The following is a 24,955-nucleotide window of genomic DNA, read 5'->3' as shown; positions in this document are numbered from 1 at the left end:
CTGCTGGAGCAGTGACTGGTGCGGCAGAGGGTGTGGTGGCAGTGGAGACGGTGTTGCAAAATGGGGGTTGTGTGGGTGGTGGTGAGAGGACAGCACTGCTGCGAAGCTGCTGGCAGCCGGCCTGCGACCCCTCCTGGCGCCCCGGCCACCGCGCCCCCAGCCGACGAGCGCAGGGGCGTGGGGGGCAGCATGCGGGGGCGGCAGGAGGGAGGCCGACTCTCAGTAGATGCTCTGTGGCGGCGGCAGCGGCAGTGGCGGCGGGGGCACGTGGCGGAACCCTCCCCACGGGAAGAGTCATGTGGCGTCCTTGGTGGCGGAGGCGGACGAGTCGCCGGTGTCGTCTCCGACCAGCGGCAGGTGTCCGCCCCCGGCGGCTGCCGCCGCCGCCGCTGCCGCCGCCGCCGCGGCTGCGGCTGCCGCTTTGCTGTTCTGGTTCACCACGCACTTGCGCATGTGCTTCTCGAGCGTCGACGGCACAGAGAAGGGCATCTCGCAGAAACGGCAGCGGTACACGTCCTTACCCAGGCGGCCGTGCGTCTTCATGTGGCGCGTCAGCTTGGACGACTGGGCACACGCGTACGAGCACAGCTCGCACTTGTAGGGCTTCTCTCCCGTGTGCGAGCGCCGGTGCACGGTCAGGTTGCTGCAGTTCTTGAACACCTTGCCACAGAACTCGCAGGTGTCATTGCGGCGCGTGTCCTTCTTGAGTGACTGCTGCTGCTGTTGCTGCTGCTGCTGGGCTGCGACTGCGGCGGCGGCCGCTGCCGCAGCCGACGTGGGCGGCAGGCCCAGGTTGAGGGCCGCGGCGAGGGTGGACGGGCTGGGCCCGGACTTGCCCACCTTGAGCAGCGAGTCCTTGCGGTGGTGGTTCGCCAGAAGATCCACGGTGTCACCCGCCCCTGCACCGCCGAAGAGGTGGTCGCGGTGGTGGGCTGCCGCTGCCATTGCCGGCAGCCACAGTCCGGCATAGAGTCCGCTGCCCGGACCTTCACCGGCTCGGTCGCTTCGCGCCGGCTGCGACACGGATGACGTGTGGTGGTCCAATTCCAGTTTGATCCTCTTGCTGGCCGCGTCGTAGGCGCCGGCCGACGGCGAAGAGGAGTCGAAAGCGGCAGCGGCAGCAGCTGCGGCTGCAGCCGCGCCGAACAGACCGTGAGGGGCTCCCATCAAGTCCAGAGGCGGTTGGCCTGCAGCCATCATATTTTTCGCGAATTCCTCCCGGAATCGCATCGCTGCCGCCGACTTCTCCACAGTGAGGCCATTTTCCTTACTCGTCGCTGACAGCAGTGCACTGGTCGAGAGGTGTTTTTGGTTGTTGTTGTCCGAAATGAGAGCAGACCGGTGCTGCCCGTGGTGCCCTGCGAGGATCTCCTCTTTCAGCTGCATCAGGCTGTGGGGTGTCTGAGAGTGAGGGTGGTGGTGATGGTGGTGGTGGTTCGGGTGGTGCTGCGAACCGACCACCGACTCCTGCAGCGCCTGCTTGTACGCCTCGCTGTACTGCTGGATGTTGCTCAGGCCGAACTTGTCGATCAGCTCGCCCACGAGTGAACCCTGGTTAGAGATCTTGTCCATCGGCGTGGCCGGCGCACCAGAGGCGGACCTCGGCGTCCCCGCACCGCTTCCGGACTTGCCGTCTCCTTGACCGCCACCACCGGACGTGACGTTGCCCGGCGGAGTGGACGACGTCGACTTGGTGGTGAGGTCCTCGGGCGCGTCGCCGTCCCCGTCGCCGAGGTCGTCGTCGTCCAGGTCGTCTTCGTCCTCCTCCTCCAGCTCCATCTCCTCCTCCTCCTCCTCCTCGTCCTCGTCGTCGTCGTCGTCTTCGTCCTCCTCCTCGTCTTCGTCGTCCTCGTCGCCGTCGTCGTCGTCCAGCGCCTCGACGCTCCCCGTGCGCGACGCGTTTTCGGGCGTCGTGTGGTTGCTACCGTTGTTGTTGTTGTTGTGCGAGGTGGCGTCGGGGGCGGAGCCGTCGGAGGCGGCGGCGGCGGCGGCCGCGGCGGCGACAGAGCTGCGCGTGACGCGCGCCAGCGCAGACGCCGAGTGCCGGTGGATCTTCATGTGGCGCTTCAGCTTGGAGGACTGCGTGCACGCGTGGTTGCAGACGGCGCACTTGTACGGCTTCTCGCCCGTGTGGGTGCGCCGGTGCACTATCAGGTTGCTCTGGAAGCGGAACTTCTTGCCGCAGAACTCGCAGGCGCGCACTGCGTCCGGACCCGGAGAGCCGGGCTCTGCAGACGGTGTCAGGGGCCCGCTCTGCGCGACGCCACCGTCGGCGGGGGCGGCGGCACCGGCGTCGTCGGGGGCGGCTGTGCCGGAGTCCGAGGGCGTCGGCGCCGGGCCCGTGGGCGGCGTCCGCGGAGACGAGGGTCGCGGTGTGGGCGTTCCGGGCGCCGGCTGCTGGTCGCTGCCTGCCGAGGGCGGCGTCTGCTGCTGCTGCGGGCAAAGTCCAAGCTGTCTAAACTCTGTATGGTGCTGGCAATGTGCCACTTTGTCCATTATAATTATCGGGGCTGTTATGCCGTGGTCGGTTGATGAATTCTGTGTCAATTCCCGACGTTTTGTCTCCGACTGCGGGAGACATCTTCAAGGGGGTCCGTAGCTCTATGGAAGGTCGACGACGGACAGCGGCCAATTGCACTGACATTCTCAAAACACGTGACGTCACGCCGCGGCGTGGGAGCGCGCGGACACGGAATTTAGCAGCAGTCAGTAGCCAGCCAGTGGGTATGTTGGACCTTCCATCGAGCTACGGACCCCCTTGAAGATGTCTCCTGCAGCCGGAGACGAAACGTTGGGAATTGACACAGAATTCATCAACCGACCACGGCATAACAGTCCGGATAATTATAATGGACATGATATTTCCGGCCATGAAAGTCTACATTTTTATGTACCACTGTACCTATCCTACATTAAAATGTGTACTCAGGCTCCTAATAATACGGCACGAGCTTCACAAATTACTAGTTTCATCTAGACGCAACCTCAATGTTATCTGTAGTGCAAAGTATGTCGTCACGTTTTTCGTCAAATGTCTTACAAGAACGTTCCTCTAGAACAGGGGTGTCGAACTTGCTGCCCACAGGCCGCATACGGCTCAAAGCAAGTACCAGTGTGGCCCGAGAAGTGAGTATCTGTCACGCGACAGGTAATAATAATAAAAAGAAAAAATCCATGAAATACCGTTTATGAAATTACGTAAAGTTACGATAAATTGAATATTTTCAGTCTGAAACTCGCTCCACATGGTCCTATTCTCTCACTGCTCCATCCCGTTCATAAAACTCCTGTTTTTCTCATAACCGGCCAACCTGTCAGCCGTCAGACGCGCTGGTCTGTTAGCTTACGGCCACTTACATTGCAACTGCTAAGCTAAGACATAATCCTAAAGATGGAATGAAATACACAGCCATACTTTTCGATCTGGTGCTCGAACTGGAAAATCGATTTCAAGACTTTCGAAAAAGTAATTAAAATTTTCATATTTATGTGACACCTTTCACAAACAATATAAATACGTTGCCAGAAGATTTTCAGAGGAAATGTATAGACTTACAGTCTGACATTAAAAAAAAAGAAAGATTTCATCACGTATCGTTGTCAGACGTTTAGAAATCATACTAGCCCAAGACACAACGTCCCCTGCAGCACAGTCACGCGTTATATATATATCATTTTCGTTTGGAAGCACGTACGTTTCTGAACAATTATTTTCAAGAATAAAGCACACAAAGAGTAAAAATAAAACCGAAATCTCAGATGCACGCCTTCAGAACATGGTGGAAATCTTTCTAAAGCCAAGATCGCATAACTGTTTTGTTATTTTCAAAATCCGGTTTCGGCAGACTTCACCTTTAGGTCTTCAAAATTTTGTTACGAAACGTAGTCATATTGTGTTGGAACGTCATGCCAAGTTGCCATGCTTTTGGATAAAATGTAACATATAGGGGAAATAAAGTGGCAACTTAGGATGAGGTTCCAAGTCACAATGACCAAGTTTTGTAACAAAAATTTTGAAGACCTGAAGATCACAGCAAACTCTGTTGAAAGCGTTTGTTGAAAATAAAGAAATATTTATGCGATCTAGGGATTTATAAAGTTTTTAACCAAGTAAAACAGACGACTCTGTTTCATTTCTCAACATGAGAAATTTGAATCATCTGGAGAATAACCTGAGAATTGCAACTGCTTTAATTGAATCTGGTACTTTAGTTTCCAGACTATTCTATAATTCTATTATTTCTAATTAATTATATATAAAATTATTAAGGAATTCTCATGTTTAAAATATCACATTAACTATATTATGTGCAGCCCAAAACTACTCGTCTTCTGCCAGTGCGGCTCCATGTTGGCTAAAAGCTCTGACACGCCTGCTCTAGAGACTATACAGTCGATATTATTCCGAATTTTCATAGCCAAGCCAAGAGGCAGAAAAGATCAAATGTTGTATCAAACGGACGACTGTAAGGTCTAGTGTTGCCAAAAGTGTTTTGTTGCTTGACAGTATTCAGCGTAATTGAGGTAAATTTAATTAGCTATAGAAGGGAAAATAAAGTTTACGACTCCTGATAGCCAAATGAAGAGACGGATATGGCGAATGGTGTGTCAAACAGACCAGTGGGACGTCTACTTTTACAAAAATAAAGTTTGAAATGCTATACAGTAATCAGAAAAATTAAGAAAATTTGATTAGTGGTTTGAGGGAAAGCTGAAATATTTCAGTATTAGGTACTGCTAGCTACAAAAATAAAGTGTCGAAAAGTTAATCTATTTGAGGCATAGCTATTGTGCGAATAAAAAATTGCTGTTTTATTTAAGCATCAATAATAATATTGATATAAAAAAATTGATAAATCGATCAAATGTTTTTTGAATTGAGTAATTGAAAAGTAAGAAATAAGATAGATTAGAGGAACATTTGAAGCACTTCTGAATAATGCTCGAAATTATACGCATTATGTTTTTCACGTTTTCTTTCTTCCCAAAGTATGGAAAATACAGAGCTTACAGTTGAAGAAATGTGTCCCGCGGTACCGAAGACGGACTACCGCTCATGGCTCATAAGGTATTTTAGAGCTCATATTAACTGGACATTTTCTTCTTGTCCAAAGTACCCATGTTTGCATTTTTGCAGCGACCAACACTCTGAAGCCGTTTCTTCAATTTCCTGAGGGTAGCACAAGCGTGTACGGCTGGCCGGCATGGGGGAGATGGGACACGTTTGCGCGACTTTGTTTCGATGAGGACGGAAGCCTCGCCCAAAGACTCACCGTGCTTTTGTTCACTGCCAGGTCTCCGTAAACATTCTGCAAGCACTTATATCTGCAATGCTCTGGTTTTCTGCCAAAAGGAACTCAATGACAGCTCTCTACTTGGAACGCACGTCCGTTACAGACGCCATTCTGAAGGCTGTGTATGGCTCCACTATCTATTGGGACCTCATGAAAATATAGGAGCTGAAATAGGAATATTCCACGATGCCCCACAACAAATTCCGCATTTGTTGAATCGAAATTCGCAGAGAATAAAGTGTCGCATTACTTTTTTGAACGTCTCTCGTACATGAGTAGAAAAATATGTATTATAATGGACGTCTCTCTAAGCTACACTGGCAGAAATCAGTAACAGCGTACCTTTTCAAGAGACAGGGCGAGAGGCGACGAAGCGTCGGCAGGGCTGGTGGTGTGTCCTGTGGGGGCGGCGCAGGTAGATGGAATGCAGGTGGAGGCGGTGGGCACGGTAGAGGTGGAGGAGGACATGGGGGGCAGTGACGGGGGCGGCGTGGCGTGCCGCTGCTGGGGGTGGTGTGGGGGTGGGCTGCCAAAGGGCGGCGTCAGCATCTGCTTGCGCGGCGAGGGCGACGTAGCCAGGCCGCCTCCGCCTCCGGCGCCGCCCCCGGGCCCCGGGCTGGTGGTGCCGGCCAGCTGTCGCAGCCTCTGCGAGTAAAAGTCGAGCGTGGGCGGCGCTGCCTCCCGTCCCCCTGCGCCGGGCACGGCCGCGGTCGCCGCAGCCACGGCCGCCGCTATCCTGTCCAGCGGCTGCGCCGACGGCGCGAACGCCGACGCGACGAGCGACGAGACGGCCGACGGCGACGGGGAGCTCGTCGACGAGGAGGAGGCGGCGGCGGCTGCGACGGCGGCGGCGGCGGCGGCCAGCGGGTTGAGGCGCAGCTGCTCCTGCACCAGCTGCTCCATACTACGGAAGTGGTGGCTCGGCGTTGACGGTGCAGACGCCGACGGCGCCGCCGGGTCGTGGTGCGGTAGCGGGGGTGGCGGGGGCGGTGGCAGGCTAGAAGGCCGCGCGAACAGGCCCGCCGGGAAGGGGTGCGTCGTCCCCGGAACCTGCGCATGAGAATAGTCATCACACACAAGAAAAAAAGATGATTTCTTTAGGATCTAATTTCGTACATCTGTTGAAAAGAATTTCAACACAAATGGTGACACTGTCACCGCTGTTGGTTAAATCAAAGAAGACAGCGACTGTATCAGTAAGTAAAACTATCCTCAGTCTGAAGGTTGCTTTGAATGCCAAAGTGGATGCTTATGCATTATCCTACTGGTAATAGCATGCAGTTCCCTTTCTCCAACCACTGAACCCAGCTGGATCACATGTCCCACAAATAACGACAATTCTGCTGTGATTTGCCCGACACTGTTGTTTTGCTGCAGAAGATACGGACCATAGACGAGGTGGTGAGAGAAGGATGAAAAGGTTTCAGGGAGGAACTATACTGGGGCAAAAGGGCAGTCTCAGGAGAAGAGGACAAGATTTGCGAGACGTGTTATAAGGATGAATATGGACAGAATGACGAAAAGAGTCCTCATGCCCCTATGAGGATCGAGACCAAAGGAAGGAACGTTCGAGCAGTAAGGACACGCCGACTAATGTACGAGAGGAGAACGAAAGAGATGGTTACTGGCACTGACAGTGTCATTAGTGCAGCAGGCAAGAAGACAGGAGGCTGAAATTTTCGGTAAAAGTGCGACAGAGAAGAATGGAAAATATGAAGTCATTATGGCAGGGGTGAACATGATGTGTCTGTTCGTGGTCGCACAGAGGTCGTAACGGGAAAGACGAATACACGAATGACTTATTGAGATCTGATGAAGGTGTCGATTCGAATAAACCTACAGCTACTGCAAGTCGCCTTCTTCCGGTGACGTAATGGTTCAAATGGCTCTGAGCACTATGGGACTCAACTGCTGAGGTCATTAGTCCCCTAGAACTTAGAACTACTTAAACCTAACTAACCTAAGGACATCACAAACATCCATGCCCGAGGCAGGATTCGAACCTGCGACCGTAACGGTCGCGCGGTACCAGACTGAAGCGCCTAGAACCGCTCGGCCACACAGGCCGGCTCTAAATGCAGGTTGCGGTGACTGACATACGCAGCGCAGCCTGGAGTGTAGGTTGAATTGGAAGGTGGTAACAAGATCGTGAGTTGGAGAAGCGGACGAATGTGAATACGAAGTCTTAGTTGTAGTGCAGTATTGATCTGTAGTTTAGTCCAAGGTCTAGGTTGCGTTGAAAGGTGACAGTTTGGTTGAGAACCCAAAACCAATGCGGTACCGAAGACTACAGTTAATCCAATAGATCACCTTCAAATCTAACTTTCCAAATCAGAGTTTTTACATCCATGTAACACTAGCTTTGCTCAAGATCGACTCTGAATGGTCCTTACGGCAATAGATAAATTCTGCACGAGACTACTCCTAATGAAGAAAACTAGCCTTCAGATAATGAGTTAAACTAAGGCTAGAGAGGATGAAAATCTTTTAATTTCTTGTATACTTTGATGTCGTTTTCTTTCATTTGATTATATGGGGAATGTGGCGTACATGTAGAAATACCGGGTGATCAAAACGTCAGTATAAATTTGAAAACTGAATAAATCACAGAATAAGGTAGCTAGAGAGGTACAAATTGACACACATGCTAGGAATGAGATGGGGTTTTATTAGAACCAAAACAATACGAAATTTCAAAAAATGTCCGACAGATGGCGCTTCATCTGATCAGAATAGCGATAATTAGCATAAAAAAGTAAGACAAAGCAAAGATGATGTTCTTTACAGGAAATGATCAATATGTCCACCATCATTCCTCAACAATAGCTGTAGTCGAGGAATAATGTGAACAGCACTGTAAAGCATGTCCGGAGTTAAGGTGAGGCATTGGCGTCGGATGTTGTCTTTCAGCATCCCTAGAGATGTCGGTCGATCACGATACACTTGCGACTTCAGGTAATTCCAAAGCCAATAATCGCACGGACTGAGGTCTGTGGGCCTGGGAGGCCAAGCATGACGAAAGTGGCGGGTGAGCACACGGTCATCACCAAAAGACGCGCGCAATATGGGGTGGAGCGCCATCCTGTATAAACATCGTACGTTCCAGCAGGTGTTTATCAGCCAGGTTGGAGATGATGCGATTCTGTAACATATAGGCTTACCTCTCACCCGTCACGGTAGCAGTTACAAAACCAGAATCACGCGCCATCTGTCGGACATTTTGTGAACTTTGTTTTTTTTCGGTTCTAATAAAAGCAGATGTCATTCCAAACATGTGCGTCAATTTTTACCTCTCTATCTACATTATTCCGTGGTTTATTAAGTTTTCAAATTTATACTGACTTTTTTATCAACCGGTATATGTTCGAGACGGTATGAAATTTCTCGATAAATGCACTGTTTGTCTGGCTGGAAGCAAATACCCAGAGACAGCTGTCTGGTGGAGGGGGTGGTGGTGGGGGTGGGGAGTATTCATGGAGTATTTATGCTGTGGTGAAGTGAGAGAGCCAACAGATATGCCACAGTGATAACACTGGTACCCGTCAGACCACCGAAATCAAACAGTGTCAAGATTGGCTAGAACTTTGATGGGTGGATGTCTGTGTCTGCTGAGCACTGTTGGCAAGTGGGGAGGACTCAACCCTTTTGAGACCAGTTGAGGAACTATGTAAGTGTGCAGGCTTTCGTGGCTGTTGTCACTGAAGTTAAAATCTTTTGGGTTATTAGGCCGCGTCATGTTTCTTCTAAAGCGTTCGACATTTCGACCCCTCTGCTGGGATCTTCCTCAGGATCTTTTGGTGACCATTACTGCTAGAACAGAAAAGCAGTATTCTAGCAGTAGTGGACACCAAAATATCCTGAGGAAGATCCCAGCAGAGGGGTCGAAACGTCGAACATTTTAGAAGAAACATCACGCGGCCTAATAACCCAGACGGTTTTAACTTCAGTTGAAGAACTACTTGACAGAGAAATAGTGGCTCCAGTCACGAAAATTGACAAGGAGAGCAGTGCGCTGATCGCATACCCCATCTTATCTGCATCCAGTACTCCTATTGTCTCAGGATGACAAGGCTGTCGGTCGGTACAAGTGGGCCTTCTGAATCTTATTTGGAAGGAGTTTAGTTTAGTTTAGTTTGGTGCCGTGAGAGAGAGCAGGCACCATTTCCTGGAAGCACAAGGGCGCTGACTCACCGTCGGTCGCTGGTCCAGGGCCGCCGCCGGCAGCCCCCGCAGGAGGCCACCCACGCCAAACGGGTTGGCGCTGCTGGTGGCGCTGGTGGTGGTGCTGCTGCTGCAGCTGGTGCTGATGCTGATGGTGCTGCTGGAGGAGCAGGCGCTGACTGCTGAGCTGGGCGGCGGCTGCGTACAGGGCAGCCCAAGCAGGGAGGCCGCCTCCACACAGGGGCCCCGGCTGCTGGGGCGCTGCGGGCACACGAGCACAGCGTCTGCTTACCCACCCGCTCACTCTGGCCACCAATATTTACAGTTATGAGATGGTCACCCGTTGCAAAGGTGGGTTTGCTGGAGGTCTGGGAAGAATTACGAGGACAGGCATGGAAGCAAGAGGAGATTTTAGAACCAGAATAAGTCTGTGATAGGGCTGACACAGTAAGAGAAAGAAAAGTTGCTAGTGGAGCGCAGTTGAAAGGAAGAGATGAATTGTGTGATACATGACATCAAGAAATTCAGTGAAAGGAAGGAATCTGGTGAAAGAATGGAGGGAGTCAGAAATTGTAAGAAGGTTCAGGAAGGATTAGAAGTAAAACTGATATCATCTAGGGCCCTGCATGTGTTCCTCTGGATGTCGTAAAGTTAGTAGTCCAACTGATATATCAGGCACAGCATTGTGTATAGGAATGGGATAGAGGATTGTCAGTTATCAGGAAGAAGATACTTAAAGCATTCGAAGAAAACTGGAAAGGAAAGAAAGCATGTGGAACCGCTGCGACAAGTTTATGATAAATGGCCTGTTTTTGACTCAATGGGGGCCTTATTGGGAGAGAAAGAGTAGATTTAATGGAGAAACGTAGGAAGTGGTATAGCAGAGAATAAAGAAGAGAATGCAGTCAAAACACCTGGTACACTGAAAAGTAAGAGAAGACTGATAACTGGTATGGAGAGGTTGAGGAGTATTGATAGAGTGAGAAGATTGAGACTGAGGAGAAGGAAGAAAGAAATCCACAAAAAAGCAACATATATATCTACGAAGGCCATAACAAAAAGAACTGCAAGTGATATATCAGGAATAAATATTTGCAGTATATACTGCAACACAATAGCTACCAACGGATGGGAGAGGAATGCTGAATCCCCAGAACTGGAAGGACTGAAAGCAGGAAAAGGTTGTGGCAGAAAAGATAAAAATTCAGATAATGATGAGATTGCCCAGGACACAGCAGGGGTCGTAATGAGGAATATTACTCGTATGTCAAACTTATGCTGCAGAAATAAATCAAGTAGTAATAGATATGAAGAAGAAAAATGTCGTCCATCTAATAGATGAGAGATCAACATCAGAAACATATAGAGGAACAGATGTCTCATCAGGTTTTGTTTGCTTCTTCATTTCATACATTGACCTGATGGACTAGGCAAGCTGTATAGGTTCTTGGCACATTGTAGACCTTTTATCTATTCTGAAATGCCTGTCAAGCGAAGTGTGGACGGAGATTTCCCATTTGGCAATGTTTGGGAGTGGTTTCCCATTGTAGTACTACCTGTAGTCAAAAGTGGTCTTATGGTAAGTGAAAGAAAAACAGGTGCTGAGGTATAATTGGGATGCAGAACTGAAGTGACTGGTCCTGTATAGGGTGAAGGGAATGTCATCCAACTGATAGATGTGAGATCACTAACAGAGGTATGTAGAGGAACGGTTTTCTCACCATATCTTTTTCTTATACATTTTATTCTTTGACCTGATGGACTGGAGAGGCTAACTGATATCTTGGCCCAATGTACACTTTGTATCTTTTTGGGCAATACCAGCGAACTCTAGTGCTGACTGAAGATATCATTTTGAGAATTTTTGGGGTAGTGTCTCCTGTACTTAATAGGGGTCATATGGATAGAGGAAGGAAAGCAGGTGATGAGGTACAATTGGTATGTAGAAATGAAGCAATTAATATAAGATAGAATGAAGGTAATGTCGACAAACTGATAGATGAGAGATGAGCATGAGTAATTCATAGAGGAACATTTGTCTCACCACATTTTGTTTACTTCTACGAGTAATGCGTTGATGAGATGGGCTAGGCAGGCTGTATGAAATCTCCGCCCATCACAAGCACTGTACATTTTCAAGCAATCCCACTCAAGAGCAATCCCACTAAAGTGAGTTGTGGACAGAGGGTTCCCATTTGGCAATGTTTGGGAGTGGTTTCCCATTGTAGTACTGCCTGTGATCAAAAGTGATCTCATGGTAAGTGAAAGAAAAACAGGTGCTGAGGTATAACTGGGATGCAGAAGTGAAGCGATTGGTCCTGGATAGGGTGAAGGGAATGTCATCCAATTGACAGATGTGAAATCACTATCAGAGATATGTAGAGGAACATTCTCACCATATCTTTTTCTTAAACATTTTATTCTTTGGCCTGATGGACTACAGAGGATAACTGATATCTTGGTCCAATGAACACTTTGTATCTTTTTGGGCAGTACCAGCGTACTTTAGTGCTGAGTTAAGATATCTTTTTGAGAATTTTTGGGGTAGTGTCTCCTGTACTTAATAGGGGTCATATTGATAGAGAAAGAAAAGCAGGTGATGAGGTACAATTTGAATGTAGAAGTGAAGTAAGAAGATAGAATGAAGGTAATGTCGAAAACTGATAGATGAGAGATCAACATGAGTAATAGATAGAGGAACATTTGTCTCACCACATTTTGTTTGCTTCTACATGTAATGCGTTGATGAGATGGGCTAGGCAGGCTGTGTGAGATCTCTGCCCATCACAAGCACTGCATATTTTCGAGCAATCCCACTAAAGAGCAATTCCACCACAGTGAGGTGTGGATGGAGGGTTCCCATTTGGGAATGTTTGGAAGTGGGCTCCCAATTCCACTGCTACCTGTAGTCATAAGGGCCTTATGGTAAGAGAAAGAAAAGCAGGTGATGAGGTAGAGTTATACTGCAGAAATAAAGCAATGAGTGGAAAGGGGAATAGCGCAGAGGGAGTGCAGAGAGACAGTTACCTGGTGGAGGAGTAGCGGCGAGCCGGTGGTGGTGGTGCTGCTGCAGCTGGAGGGGGGATGGAGGAGAGAGGAGGCGCCGGGCGGGGGCAGGAGGCAGCTTGTGCTCCCGGCGCCTCCCAGCCCGTTTCCCGGCCCGACCGACGAGCAGACGGGCGAGCCCGACGAGGCCGACGAGCCCGACGAGAGCGAGCCTCCCGACGTGTTGGCGGCCGCCGAGCTGCCGCCGGGCACCAGCGACAGCGGCAGCGGCAGCGGCGCGGCGGGCCTCTGCGGCGAGGGCAGGCCACCGCTCCCGACGCCGACGCCGCCCCCGCCGAGGCTGGACTCGTAGAGGCGGACGCCGTGGCAGGTCTGGACGTGCTGCACCAGGCGCCACGCGGACTGCAGCCGCAGCTTGCACGTGTAGCACACCAGGCTGGTGGGTTCTGCAGAATACACGCAAACAGCTCCTTCAGTACCCCAGATCCTCATTAATTCCGTAGACTAACAGCTACCATGTGCAAGTACAGTTCCGGTCCATATTTGTGATCACCCTAGATTCTGTACTTTTCACAGGCTCACTAGATACTACCAAATAACAAATTACAGAACTAAATGCACCTTTGAAAAAAGAAAAAAAAAAAAAAAGAAATTCGCATTCATGACAAATAACATTGATCATCCCCAACTCCAAATTCTTACAATTGATTACTTAATGTACTTATTTTAAAAATATTCTAAGTACATAGCAGAATGTCTAACGAGCAATACGAAAGAAAATATTCTTTCTTTTATTCTTTAGTCCTAAGTCTCTGACTGGTTTTATGCAGGCCGCCACTACTAGTAAGGTCATTCGAAGACCAGTATCAGTTGCAAAGCGATTTAGAAAAGATTACTGTATGGTGTGGCAGGTGGCAGTTGACGCTAAATAACGAAAAGTGTGAGGTGATCCACGTGAGTTCCAAAAGAAATCCGTTGGAATTCGATTACTCGATAAACAGTACAATTCTCAAGGCTGTCAATTAAACTAAGTACCTGGGTGTAAAAATTACGAACAACTTCAGTTGGAAAGACCACATAGATAATATTGCGGGGAAGGCGAGCCAAAGGTTGCGTTTCATTGGCAGGACACTTAGAAGATGCAACAAGTCCACTAAAGAGACAGCTTACACTACACACGTTCGTCCTCTGTTAGAATATTGCTGCGCGGTGTGGGATCCTTACCTGGTTGGATTGACGGAGGGCATCGAAAGGATGCAAAAAAGGGCAGCTCGTTTTGTATTATCACGTAATAGGGGAGAGAGTGTGGCAGATATGATACGCGAGTTGGGGTGGAAGTCATTAAAGCAAAGACGTTTTTCGTCGCGGCGAGATCTATTTACGAAATTTCAGTCACCAACTTCCTCTTCCGAATGCGAAAATATTTTGTTGAGCCCAACCTACATAGGTAGGAATGATCATCAAAATAAAGTAAGAGAAATCAGAGCTCGAACAGAAAGGTTTAGGTGTTCGTTTTTCCCGCGCGCTCTTCGGGAGTGGAATGGTAGAGAGATAGTATGATTGTGGTTCAATGAACACTCTGCCAAGCACTTAAATGTGAATTGCAGAGTAACCATGTAGATGTAGATGTACTTTCCTCCTGCGCCAATCTCTTCATCTGAGAGTAGCAATTACAAACTACATCCTCAATTATTTGCTGGATGTAATCCAATCTCTGCCTTTCTCCATAGTTTTTACCCCCTAAAGCTCCTTTTTGTACCATGGGACTTATTGCACGGTGTCTTAACACATGTAGTACCATCCTGTCCCTTCTTCTTGTCATTGTAGCACCGTATCTAAGATGATTCTGTTCTCTTCTGTTCCGGTTTTCCCTCAGTCCATGTTTCACTACCATACTGTGCTCCAGACGTGGATTCTCAGAAATTTCTTCCTCAAATTAAGGCTGACATCTGATACTAGTAGATTTATCTTGGCCAAGTGCGTCCTTTTTGGTAGTGCTAGGCTGCTTCTTATATCCTCCTTGCTACGTCCGTCATGGTTTATTTCGCTGCCCAGGCAGCAGAATTCCTTAGGTTCGTCTACTTCGTGATTTCCATTTGGAAATTATATACAATGTTAAAGGCAAATGGTATTCTATTTGACGTAAACAGATTTAAGCAGAAATCTTTGTACTGGAATAGAAAAGACGCCATCACACAGTGGTAAGATATGAAACACTGTCTGCAGCGGAAACAGTTAAACTAGGAACATATCCGATTTTGATGAAATCGAATGATTTCGATGAACAATTCTAAGGAAATAGTAATGTCGTGTGACTAGGGCCTCCCGTCGGGTAGACCGTTCGCCGAGTACAAGTCTTTCGATTTGACGCCACTTCGGCGACTTGCGCGTCGATGGGGATGAAATGATGATGATTAGGACAAGACCAGTCCCTGAACGGAGAAAATCTCCGACCCAGCCGGGAATCGAACCCTGGCCCATGGGATTGACAGTCTGTCACGCTGACCACTCAGCTACCGGAGGCGGACAGGAAACAGTAATGCTGAATACAGACTAAGAACAATCAGCGATCTTTACACGAAAATGGGAAACCTAACTGATATTACGAGGAAAACACGGACGTATGTTCTGAACGGATGGTAACAGACTAACCAAGAAAATCTTCAACTTGCTAAACAGCTACAAAGCCTAATTATTACGGGTCACTAAAACTGACAATGATGTTGAAAACACCGCGATTAGGTCATTGGCATTATAGATAACAGAACAACATTTAGAACATAAAAAGCTGGATTTCAGGGAAGGAAGAGATCATCAGATGATAGAAAGTGAACCCAGTAAGAAAAGGAACGACGCTCTCAAATCTTCGACAATGCTGAATACAGCCACTTGTGCTGGAGAAACGTCAGAAAAAAACAGTACATGACGATCGCCAACAGACAGTGTGCCAGAAAGCATGTGGCTTTGATGTTTTAACCAAACCGTCCCTGTTAAAAAATTGGAAGTGTTCTTCGTGAGAAATGAATGAAGCATTTCGTAGAGGGCGCGCAGGCGAGCGCAAGAAATTGACAATTGAGGGCGTCGTGCTGTTATCTCTGGCTGTTTGCGGCACACACGAGTTGGCTTTCGCACTGTGCACCGTTTCAGAACTGGTAGAATACACCTGACCATGGCGTGGCGGTTCTAACTTTGTCAGATCCGCTGGACCGTGCGGGCTAACCCACCCTCTCGTTTGTGTTTCCTCTCTAGCTGCTGGAGCCAATTGTGAGCGGGCCTCGGGTCCGCGTTGCCCCTCTCTGTCTTCCAGTGTCTCCAGCACTGCCCACTGGACGCACGAGTTGAGCTGGAGGTGGAAGTGCAGAACACCCGCCTCTCTAATTACGGCTATCTCCGCACGTGACGTCTGCAACCTCGGAGCTTATTTCCCACAGTGGGCGCAAGCCAGACCCACCGATGAATACTAATTAGCTCCCACCACTACATCCACGTGTTCAGTATTTTAAGTAAGATACTACCCAAATAACAGCTCCACACGGCAGTGACTAACTATGGTACTTATTGGGTTATACGGTATACGACTACTCTCAAGTCTGGGAAGGATGCGATTCAAATATCTCTCCGGGCAGTCTCATTGGTTTTGTGCATCAAAGCCTGGGGGCACACAGTGATCAACAAACCGGATAGTGAGAGGTAGATCTCCCTGTTCTGCATGGTCATCTGGTTTCCTTGTTTATTAATAATCTTCGTCTACCTAAACGTTCATAAATAATATCTGAAAAACAGAGTAAACCAGAAGAACATAAACCATGACCAGTTATTAAAGAAAATGGAGCTATACTGGCCGTCCTGTTTCCATGTCAGGACGGCTCTCCTCGATGCTGACTCTGTAGACAGACGGTCAGCAAGTCTGACTGCCATATGGCGGACCTGGGTTCATTTCCTGGTACTGACATGGACTGTTTAGGTGCTGCGACAAATGGAACGGGTTGCAAACAGCCTCATGACGCCAGTTGAGGAACTACTCGGATACCAGATAGCGCAGATTTGGAAAGCTGACCACACGTTTCACCACACAGCTCTTTCTCGAAAGGACAGTTGTTCAAGTCTCCATCTGCTCTTCCTGATACACGTTTTGCTTGCTGCGGTGGCCGTGCGGTTCTAGGCGCTTCAGTCCGGAACCGCGAGACTGCTACGGTCGCAGGTTCGAATCCTGCCTCGGGCATGGATGTGTGTGATGTCCTTAGGTTAGTTAGGTTTAAGTAGTTCTAAGTTTTAGGGGACTGATGACCTCTCATGTTAAGTCCCATAGTGCTCAGAGCCATTTTGATACACGTTTGCATTGGTATACTGTTTAAGGAAAATGCCTTCGAAAGGGAGCAGCCGTTTGCCTTCCCCCATCCTTTCCAAGTCTGTGCTCTATCTCTAACTATTTAGTTCTTCCTTCAATATATACAGCATCTAGATGGGTAGAGCATAATACAACACCCAGTCAACATCATTTGGTCTTCGTCTTTCTATCATGAAGTTCCTCGTATGGGCATCGAATGTGTTGGGAAACAATTGTATGCCAACCCCTAGCATCCAAAAAAAAAAAATGTTCAAATGTGTGTGAAATCTTATGGGACTTAACTGCTAAGGTCATCAGTCCCTAAGCTTACACACTATTTAACGTAAATTATCCTAAGGACAAACACACACACCCATGCCCGAGGGAGGACTCGAACCTCCGCCGGGACCAGCCGCACAGTCCATGACTGCAGCGCCCTAGACCGCTCGGCATCCCATGGCTCGGCGATAAGATACACGCCTGCTCTGTGTGACATCATCATTCGCCGAGGCAGATAGCTGCAATATGTGGGACACAGAATATATCGTAATTTCCGCGTAGTGAAAAGCAGCATGGGATTTATACAGTTGTAACTAACACCGGTAGACCATTGTAGAATGTCACAGACCAGAGATTCTAAGGTAGTTATACAGGTCAATGGCTCTGAGCACTATGGGACTTAAACATCTGAGGTCTTCAGTCCCCTAGAATTTAGAAGCACCTAAAACCGACTAACCTAAGGACATCACACACACCCATGCCCGAGTCAGGATTCGAACCTGCGACCGTAGCGGTTGAGCGGTTCCAGACTGAAGCGCCTAGAACCGCTCGGCCACCACGGCCGGCTCAACAAGTGTCTCGCTGCCTGCAGCCAAAGGGCTGAGTGCGTAGGGCTGACCGATCCATACGACATCTGGTCATTACGTAGGCACAGAATACTGTGGTTGGTACTTGTACCTCAGTTCCAGTTTCGTGTGCCTATCAGACCCAATTTCTCCACCGAGATACTACATCACTGACTGAGTACCTCTGTGGTGTGGCGATGTCAATCACTGAGCAGGTGATTGTCACTCGTAAAAACCAGGAGACTAATTTGATGCACAGTGGAAAGAAGCGACACTTTTGGACAGTTATAACTGGCACATTGCAGGACAGTCCACAGGGGTCACTGCCTGGAATTTCAGAGGTGGCTCGATGCGTCGTTGTCGCTCGTCTTGCCGGCTGAGGGCCGAGCGGCCCACGGGAGACCTGGGCATTACGACCGGCGGCCGGACGGCCTCAGGAAGGAAGCGCGGAAGGAAGGAAGAAGGAAAGAAGCGGCCCTGAGTGCGGGGGCGGGGGCGGGGGCGCCAGCAGTGACCGGCGCGCATGCGCTGCCCACCTTCCTCCGCCGTCGGCCACCCTTTCTCTCCCCAGAGCCGCCGCCTCCCGCCCCCCGTGGCCGTTTCTCTCTCGCAAGAGCGCCCGTCCCCCGTCCCCGGTCCACTGCTGGCGACCATTTCTCTCTGTCCAGGGTGTCCCTACCCCCAGGTCCGTTGCTGGCCAGCATCCTCTCCCACTCCCACCCCCCTTCCGCCGCCATAGCTACCGGCAACTGACCCCCCGGGAGAGAAGCTCTCCAGAAAGAGGTGGCGGTGGCGGCGCTGGCGGAATTAGACGCGGAGGCGGCAGAGAAAAAAGAAAGGGACATGATAAAGGGCAGCGGATGATAGCGCTGGGGTGGAGGCGGGATAAAATGGTGGTCCCCGCCGCTGTAAAAAGAATCTTCGGGCCTTTTCTGGCCAAGATGGCCACTGGCCGTTCCCTCCCCGTCGCGCCATTCTCTGCTGCTCCTCCTCCTGTTCTTCCCTTTTCCGCTTCTTCCTCCCCGAGCTGGTAACAAGCGGCCTGGAGCAGCCGGTGTTTCTGCAAGTGGCAGGTTTATTGGGACGGCGGGCCTGCCGTTCGCGTTCTGATATTAAACCGGCGGGTGGCCAGCGTTTCGCGTTGCGCCTCTCTGCAAACAAGATCCGGTATTCCGAGGCAGATCTCAGTGTATGCGTCCGACGTTCATGGCGACAAACAACACTGAGCGCACTATCTAGGCATACACTCTGTGTTGCTTCTACAACTGGACACGTTGTCTGCAAACCATTGTTACGTGCATGGAAGACGGTATTAAACATTGTACCATATATCTGGGCCGGCCGGAGTGGCCGTGCGGTTCTAGGCGCTACAGTCTGGAGCCGAGCGACCGCTACGGTCGCAGGTTCGAATCCTGCCTCGGGCATGGATGTGTGTGATGTCTTTAGGTTAGTTAGGTTTAAATAGTTCTGAGTTCTAGGGGATTTATGACCTCAGCAGTTGAGTCCCATAGTGCTCAGAGCCATTTGAACCATTTGAACCAACAACTATGGTTCACGTAATACGAACTCAATGTTATGCAAGAACTGTAAACGTGAAAATGTTGAATTCTGACGTGATGGGCTACCGACTGTTTTCCTTCCTTTCTGCGGCCCACATCCAGGAAAATAGGCAGAGTCCTGGGAAGACGTATTGGACCTTTCTTCCGACTTCCTGAGATTTATCGCATTTCTTGTGAGTCTGCTAGCAATTACACAGCTCAGTCTATCCGCACCGTTTCCGATCGCTGTGCAGATTAAAAATCGTGAACTGAAAACATATGTAGTCGCTGAGCACAGCCTCACAAACAAAAACAAAATACTGTTCGATGCAAGAATAGTTTTGTCCGAGGCTCCTGCATACTGGATTTTATAATTAAAGAGGCTGTAGAAATAAGAATGTGTGACAGAAACTTCAACCTAATACGATCTTAGCGGTGCCAGAAGCGAGCTCTCGATGCAGAGAAGAGCCAGAGGTATTAGTCGCAATGTTTGCGCCACCACGGGAGCGTTGGGACCACTAGCGCAGACGTTGACACCACCTGCGACAGCGTTACCTAATTACCGACCAAGCAGAAGCCGTTGTATGGACCACGTAAGGCCATCACAGCAGCAGTTTTGACAACCAGTTGCTTCTCACGGACACGATGGAGGTAGTCGTCGAAAACGTGAGGTTTTTGCCTGAGCTGACGCGGCAAGAAGTCCGAGAATGTTTTATATTACGGACTAATCTTGTCTTCACAGTCTAACGGAAAGGTTTCGTAGGATGCTGTGGAACATTTCTGCATTCCTTGATTAATACAGGTTGTATAAAGTTAGTAAATAGGCTTCCGTGAGATAACTGGCGTCTATTTTGAAGCATCTGCCTAATCGGGCTTTTCAGCTTTTCTCTCGCGCTCTCTCGCACCGGTCAACATGGCTCTGAGCACTATGGGACTTAACTTCTGTGGTCATCAGTCCCCTAGAACTTAGAACTACTTAAACCTAACTAACCTAAGGACATCACACACATCCATGCCCGAGGCAGGATTCGAACCTGCGACCGTAGCAGTCGCGCGGTTCCGGACTGAGCGCCTTAACCGCGACCGGTTAACATGCATACTGTCCTTCTCTGTATATAGTTTGGTATCCTCTGTTACTCCCACACACTTCTGCAATATGCCAAGATGGGTTGCACGAGTGTAACTAGTCTCCTTCACAGGTAGACTATATTTTCTCCGTATCCCTCCAATAAAACATCTGCCATGGTGACAACCGAGCATATGTGATCATTCCATTTCATATTCAATAAACTCTTACACCTACATACTTGTACCATACAAGTTGACAGAAATCTGTATTCTGGAACATAGGTCTTCTGCACGTCTTTTCTTGTTTCCACCTTAATTTTTCTCTGTTGTTAAATTTACAGGTTTCCATTGATCCATTGGATTATATCGACGATCGATGAAGTCCCTTAGGATTTGAATGTGACTATCAAGCAAACGTGACAGAAACGTCAACTAGGGCTGTAAATGCACAGTAAACGAAGTGGAATTATTTCCGTTGTATACTTTGTGTGTACTATATGTGGTAATAAGAAACTAGTAACGGCTGGATTTTACTAGGGAAACTGAGCCGCTTGAAACGCCTCGAGTTCTCAGCGTTGGGTTGTCACCCTCCCCTATACTACGTCTTGCTAATGACGGTAATTTGTTAAAAGTTAAGTAAATTTGTACGAAACTAGAAATACCAATGAAAGCTTCCTGTAACAAATACGTTTTTGTATGAGGGAATGACCATTACGTATACAATTCCTTGAAAAATGTTTCGGGCTTCCAGGCGTGCATGAGTCACGATCGTGGTGACTGACAACCATGATATCGACGCATGCGTAGAATATCGACATCGGGCCAATGAACTGCAGAATGGGATGCGTCTTCGACGGCACACCTGAGGATAAGAGGTAAGTCTCAAGCTGGGTAGCTAACGACGACCGGCTGCAAGTGCAAAACTTATTTTAACATTCAACTCGCCGGAAAAACTTTAAAATTCGTGCTGAAAATACGAAAAGGGTAAAACAACCTACATACAAAATTGAATTCGGTAGGCTTAAGACAGCAGTTGTTACTGTGGCCTTCAGTCCTTGTGCAAGCCTTTTCATCTCCTCTTAACTACTGTAACCTACATCTATTTCAACCTGCTTACCGTAATGAAACCATCGCCTCTAGAATTTTTACCCCGCTCCACCATTCCTTCCATTACTGAAATGACGATTTTTTGGTACCTCTGGAGTCACCACTGAGCGTACTCTGATATGAAAGGAAAAATATCTGCGATAAACAGTGTTATGTATAAACTGGTTGAACATGGGGACGATAACCTGAAGTTTTTTCTATCATCGACAGTGGAGCTTTGTTTTGCAGCCGGAGAATATGCGGAACCAGCACGGGAGGCTCCTGTTGACTGCAAACAAGTAGACGTCGCTTTCAGTGAGACTATCGGGATTGTCACCGAATGTCCGAGGTCTACACCTGTCCGCTTGCGGCCATAGCACCACCAGACGAAAACAAGGCAGTGAAATAGAGAGGAAAAAACAGCAAATCAACCCACGGCACTTTAGTGTGTAATCACGAAACAGTACCACAGTCAAGGAAGAGCTTTATCCAACGGACAGTACAGATAGAAGGCCAACCTGACACCCGACGCCTATCTTTACGGTTGCACTCTCTGCAAAGTACAAATCTGCACCCCAAAGAGTATATCAGACACACAACGGCAGTAACTACAGTACAGTAGATGGAGAACACAGAACAGATTAAGAACAGGAGTCGCAACATGCAAAGTAAACATGGTTAAATGGGGCTACTCTGAAAATGGCCAGAGTGAATGTGCAGAAACACAGACGATTGTAGAAATCCTCCTGCGACCACGGATGGAGTTTGTTTGCACAGCGGAAGGTCTATTTTTGTGGAGTGACAAAGCCGTTTAATCTGCAGTGTTTTGGAGGAAAGCCGGCCGGAGTGGCCAAGCGGTTCTAGGCGCTACAGTCTGGAACCGCGCGACCGCTACGGTCGCAGGTTCGAATCCTGCCTCGGGCATGGATGTTTGTGATGTCCTTCGGTTAGTTAGGTTTAAGTAGTTATAAGTTCTAGGGGACTGATGACCACAGGAGTTAAGTCCCATAGTGCTCAGAACCATTTGAACCATTTTGTTTTGGAGGAAGACAGTTTAGATACCCGGATTAAATAAATACCTAGGGATGTAATCCACCAAACCACGAAGGTGTACCACGAACTTGTTTTCTCCTTAACTCGATTCAGTACCTCGCATTAGTTATCCGATGTACGAATCTAGTGTTTAGCAGCACCCACTCCCAGAAAATAAACTCTTATTACCTGAGAAAGGCCGCGGCAAATACTACTGAAACTGGATGTTTCACTATTTCATGTGTTTTCATACAGCGAAACTACAAATCCCGTATCACTGAAGCCTACACTTTTATAAGCTCATTGGACAAAAAATGTAGTCACCTCTTGAGAAATCATTATATACATCATTTAACATAGTGTAATTCCGCCACTGGGTTTGGTAACCGCCTTGATTCGGTTAGGAAGTGAATCCACAAGGCTATGCAGATATGTCGCATCTAGGAGAACCTGATCGAGCAATTCCATCAAATTATGGGGACGCTAATGTCAGTGTTTTACCCGTTGTTCCAGCATGCCCGAAAGATTTTCTATGGTGTTCAGGTCAGGTTATTTTGAAGACCAATCGAGATGAAATTGGGTGAGAGAGTATTAAGAAAACCAATCGCATATTCCTCCAGCCCGAGGAATATTGCTGTTGTCATCTTGAAGAACAGGTGTGAGCAGTGGCCTCTTGCGTAGTGACCGACTCCAAATGTAAATTGCACGCAATTCCCGTCACAATGTTCTCTCACTAAGAGGTTGGCATGGCTCTTAATTCACTGCGTGTAGCGCTTCCTGACGGGTTTGGACGCGATCTTAATTCAGAACCGCGAAACCCCATTTTCTGATCCCTCTCAGTCAGTATCTTTTTGCGACCAAAATTGTGACGCCGCATTTCGTGGCCACATGCGATACACCACTCCTTGGAGACAGGTTGAACACTCCGCATCGAAACACCAACAAGGCAACAGCTTCACGCACCGTATGGCTAAGGGCACGGCCAAACACCACTGCCCCCTTTTGCCAGACTGTCACGTCCTTACTTTTACCCATGTTTACGTAAAAAGCCCGTTTGAAACGTGAATATCTCACTGATCGCTGCCGCCTTGTGCTCATTCGCGTTTCAGAACGTGACTGATCGGTGCACCGTCTTTTAAAGGTTTAACGATTCACCTGTGCGTGCGCAATAGTGTGACTAGTTCTTTGGCCGGTGAGGTTATGTTACTCTACTGAGAAAATTAGACAAGTGACCAACAGCGATTCGAGATAGCGTTGGATCCGGAGGTGATACGTCTACAGACTGTGATTCTCGGAAGATGTACGTACAGTAGTTAATGATTTGTGAGCTACTCCGGTAACAAACCCAACGCTGAAAGTATCCCACTGTGAGACATGCTGCTCGTGAGCTTGTGGACACTTGTGAGTGCACACACCAGTACTGCCTCCCGAGTCAGCGCGTCCCTTTGCGCTCGGCAGGAAAACTGGATAGCGCGTGGCTCACCAGAATTGGCTGCGGTCGCAAGTGTACAGGCCATTCAGCACCTAGGCTTGCGGGTGGACTACGTTGCGCTTTCCGCGGTCGAGATCCGTCTCGATGGCGTTAGCGGGCTCTAGGAGTTCTTCGTTTTACCTGGAGGGTCGACCCGGTGGGAGCAAACTCGTTAATCAGCCGCCGCTGCGGCAACAATGAGGCGGTTCGGCCGGTGGCCGGGACTTCCCCGCGCGCGGTGCGCGTCGCCGGTTCCGTTGTCCGCCGCCAGGGGGCAGTGCGGTCGGGCGCACCCTTTCATCACCCCCGCCCCCGCCCAGCCTCCTACCCCACCCCCTCGACCGCGGCGTCCGCCCCCGCATCCGCCCCCGCCACGGCCCCTGTCCGAGCGCCCAGTGTCTCCAGGCATCGATCGGCAGAGGCGGACGCTTCCGCGTGCGCGACGTCTCCGCCGAGTCGCCTTCTTCCTCCCACACCGGATGTTCGCGTACTGCTCGGTAGATGCTCCACGCTCTGACATATCTCGCGACCTCCCAATACCTTGCGATTAGGGAGAGTTCTCAGCCGCATCGCAAGAAGCAAATGGTCTCACATTTTTCACTTCGTTTCTTGCATTGTCAATGGACCTGTTACGTACTGTTTTAAACAGGTCGTACATTTTTCATCTAATCGTAACATAAATTGTTAAGTACTATATAAATATAAATGGGTTTTACCAATTATGGCAGTTATAAGAGTCGAGGGGCACGAAAGGCAAGCAGTGGTTGGGAAGGGAGTGAGACAGGATTGTAGCCTCTCCCCGACGTTATTCAATCTGTATATTGAGCAAGCAGTAAAGGAAACAAAAGAAAAATCCGGAGTAGGTATTAAAATCCATGGAGAAGAAATAAAAACTTTGACGTTCGCCGATGACATTGTAATTCTGTCAGAGACAGCAAAGGACTTGCAAGAGCAGTTGAACGGAATTGGCAGTGTCTTGAAAGGAGGATATAAGATGAACATCAACAAAAGCAAAACGAGGATAATGGAATGTAGTCGAATTAAGTCGGGTGATGCTGAGGGAGATTAGGAAATGACACTTAAAGTAGTAAAGGAGTTTTGCTATTTGGGGAGCAAAATAACTGATG

At 48.9% G+C, this 24,955-nt stretch overlaps 1 protein-coding gene across 1 annotated transcript; it reads right to left on the bottom strand.

The window, feature by feature from the left end:
• Nucleotides 1–294: 294 nt before the first annotated feature.
• On the bottom strand, nt 295–12,953 carry LOC124550739 (B-cell lymphoma/leukemia 11B-like). The gene is made up of 5 exons (XM_047125460.1): nt 12,483–12,953; nt 6,310–6,344; nt 5,637–6,213; nt 1,448–2,433; nt 295–1,390 (listed from the first exon to the last, which is right to left on the bottom strand). Exons 1-5 carry the CDS (start codon nt 12,951–12,953, stop codon nt 295–297), a joined length of 3,165 nt encoding a protein of 1,054 aa, XP_046981416.1.
• Between the last annotated feature and the right edge of the window lie 12,002 nt (nt 12,954–24,955).

Source organism: Schistocerca americana, chromosome 9 (assembly GCF_021461395.2).
Source record: "Schistocerca americana isolate TAMUIC-IGC-003095 chromosome 9, iqSchAmer2.1, whole genome shotgun sequence".
Classification (NCBI taxonomy): Eukaryota; Metazoa; Arthropoda; class Insecta; order Orthoptera; family Acrididae; genus Schistocerca; species Schistocerca americana.
The sequence above is the reverse complement of the archived record's forward strand: the minus strand, read 5'-3'. Positions and strand labels throughout refer to the sequence as shown.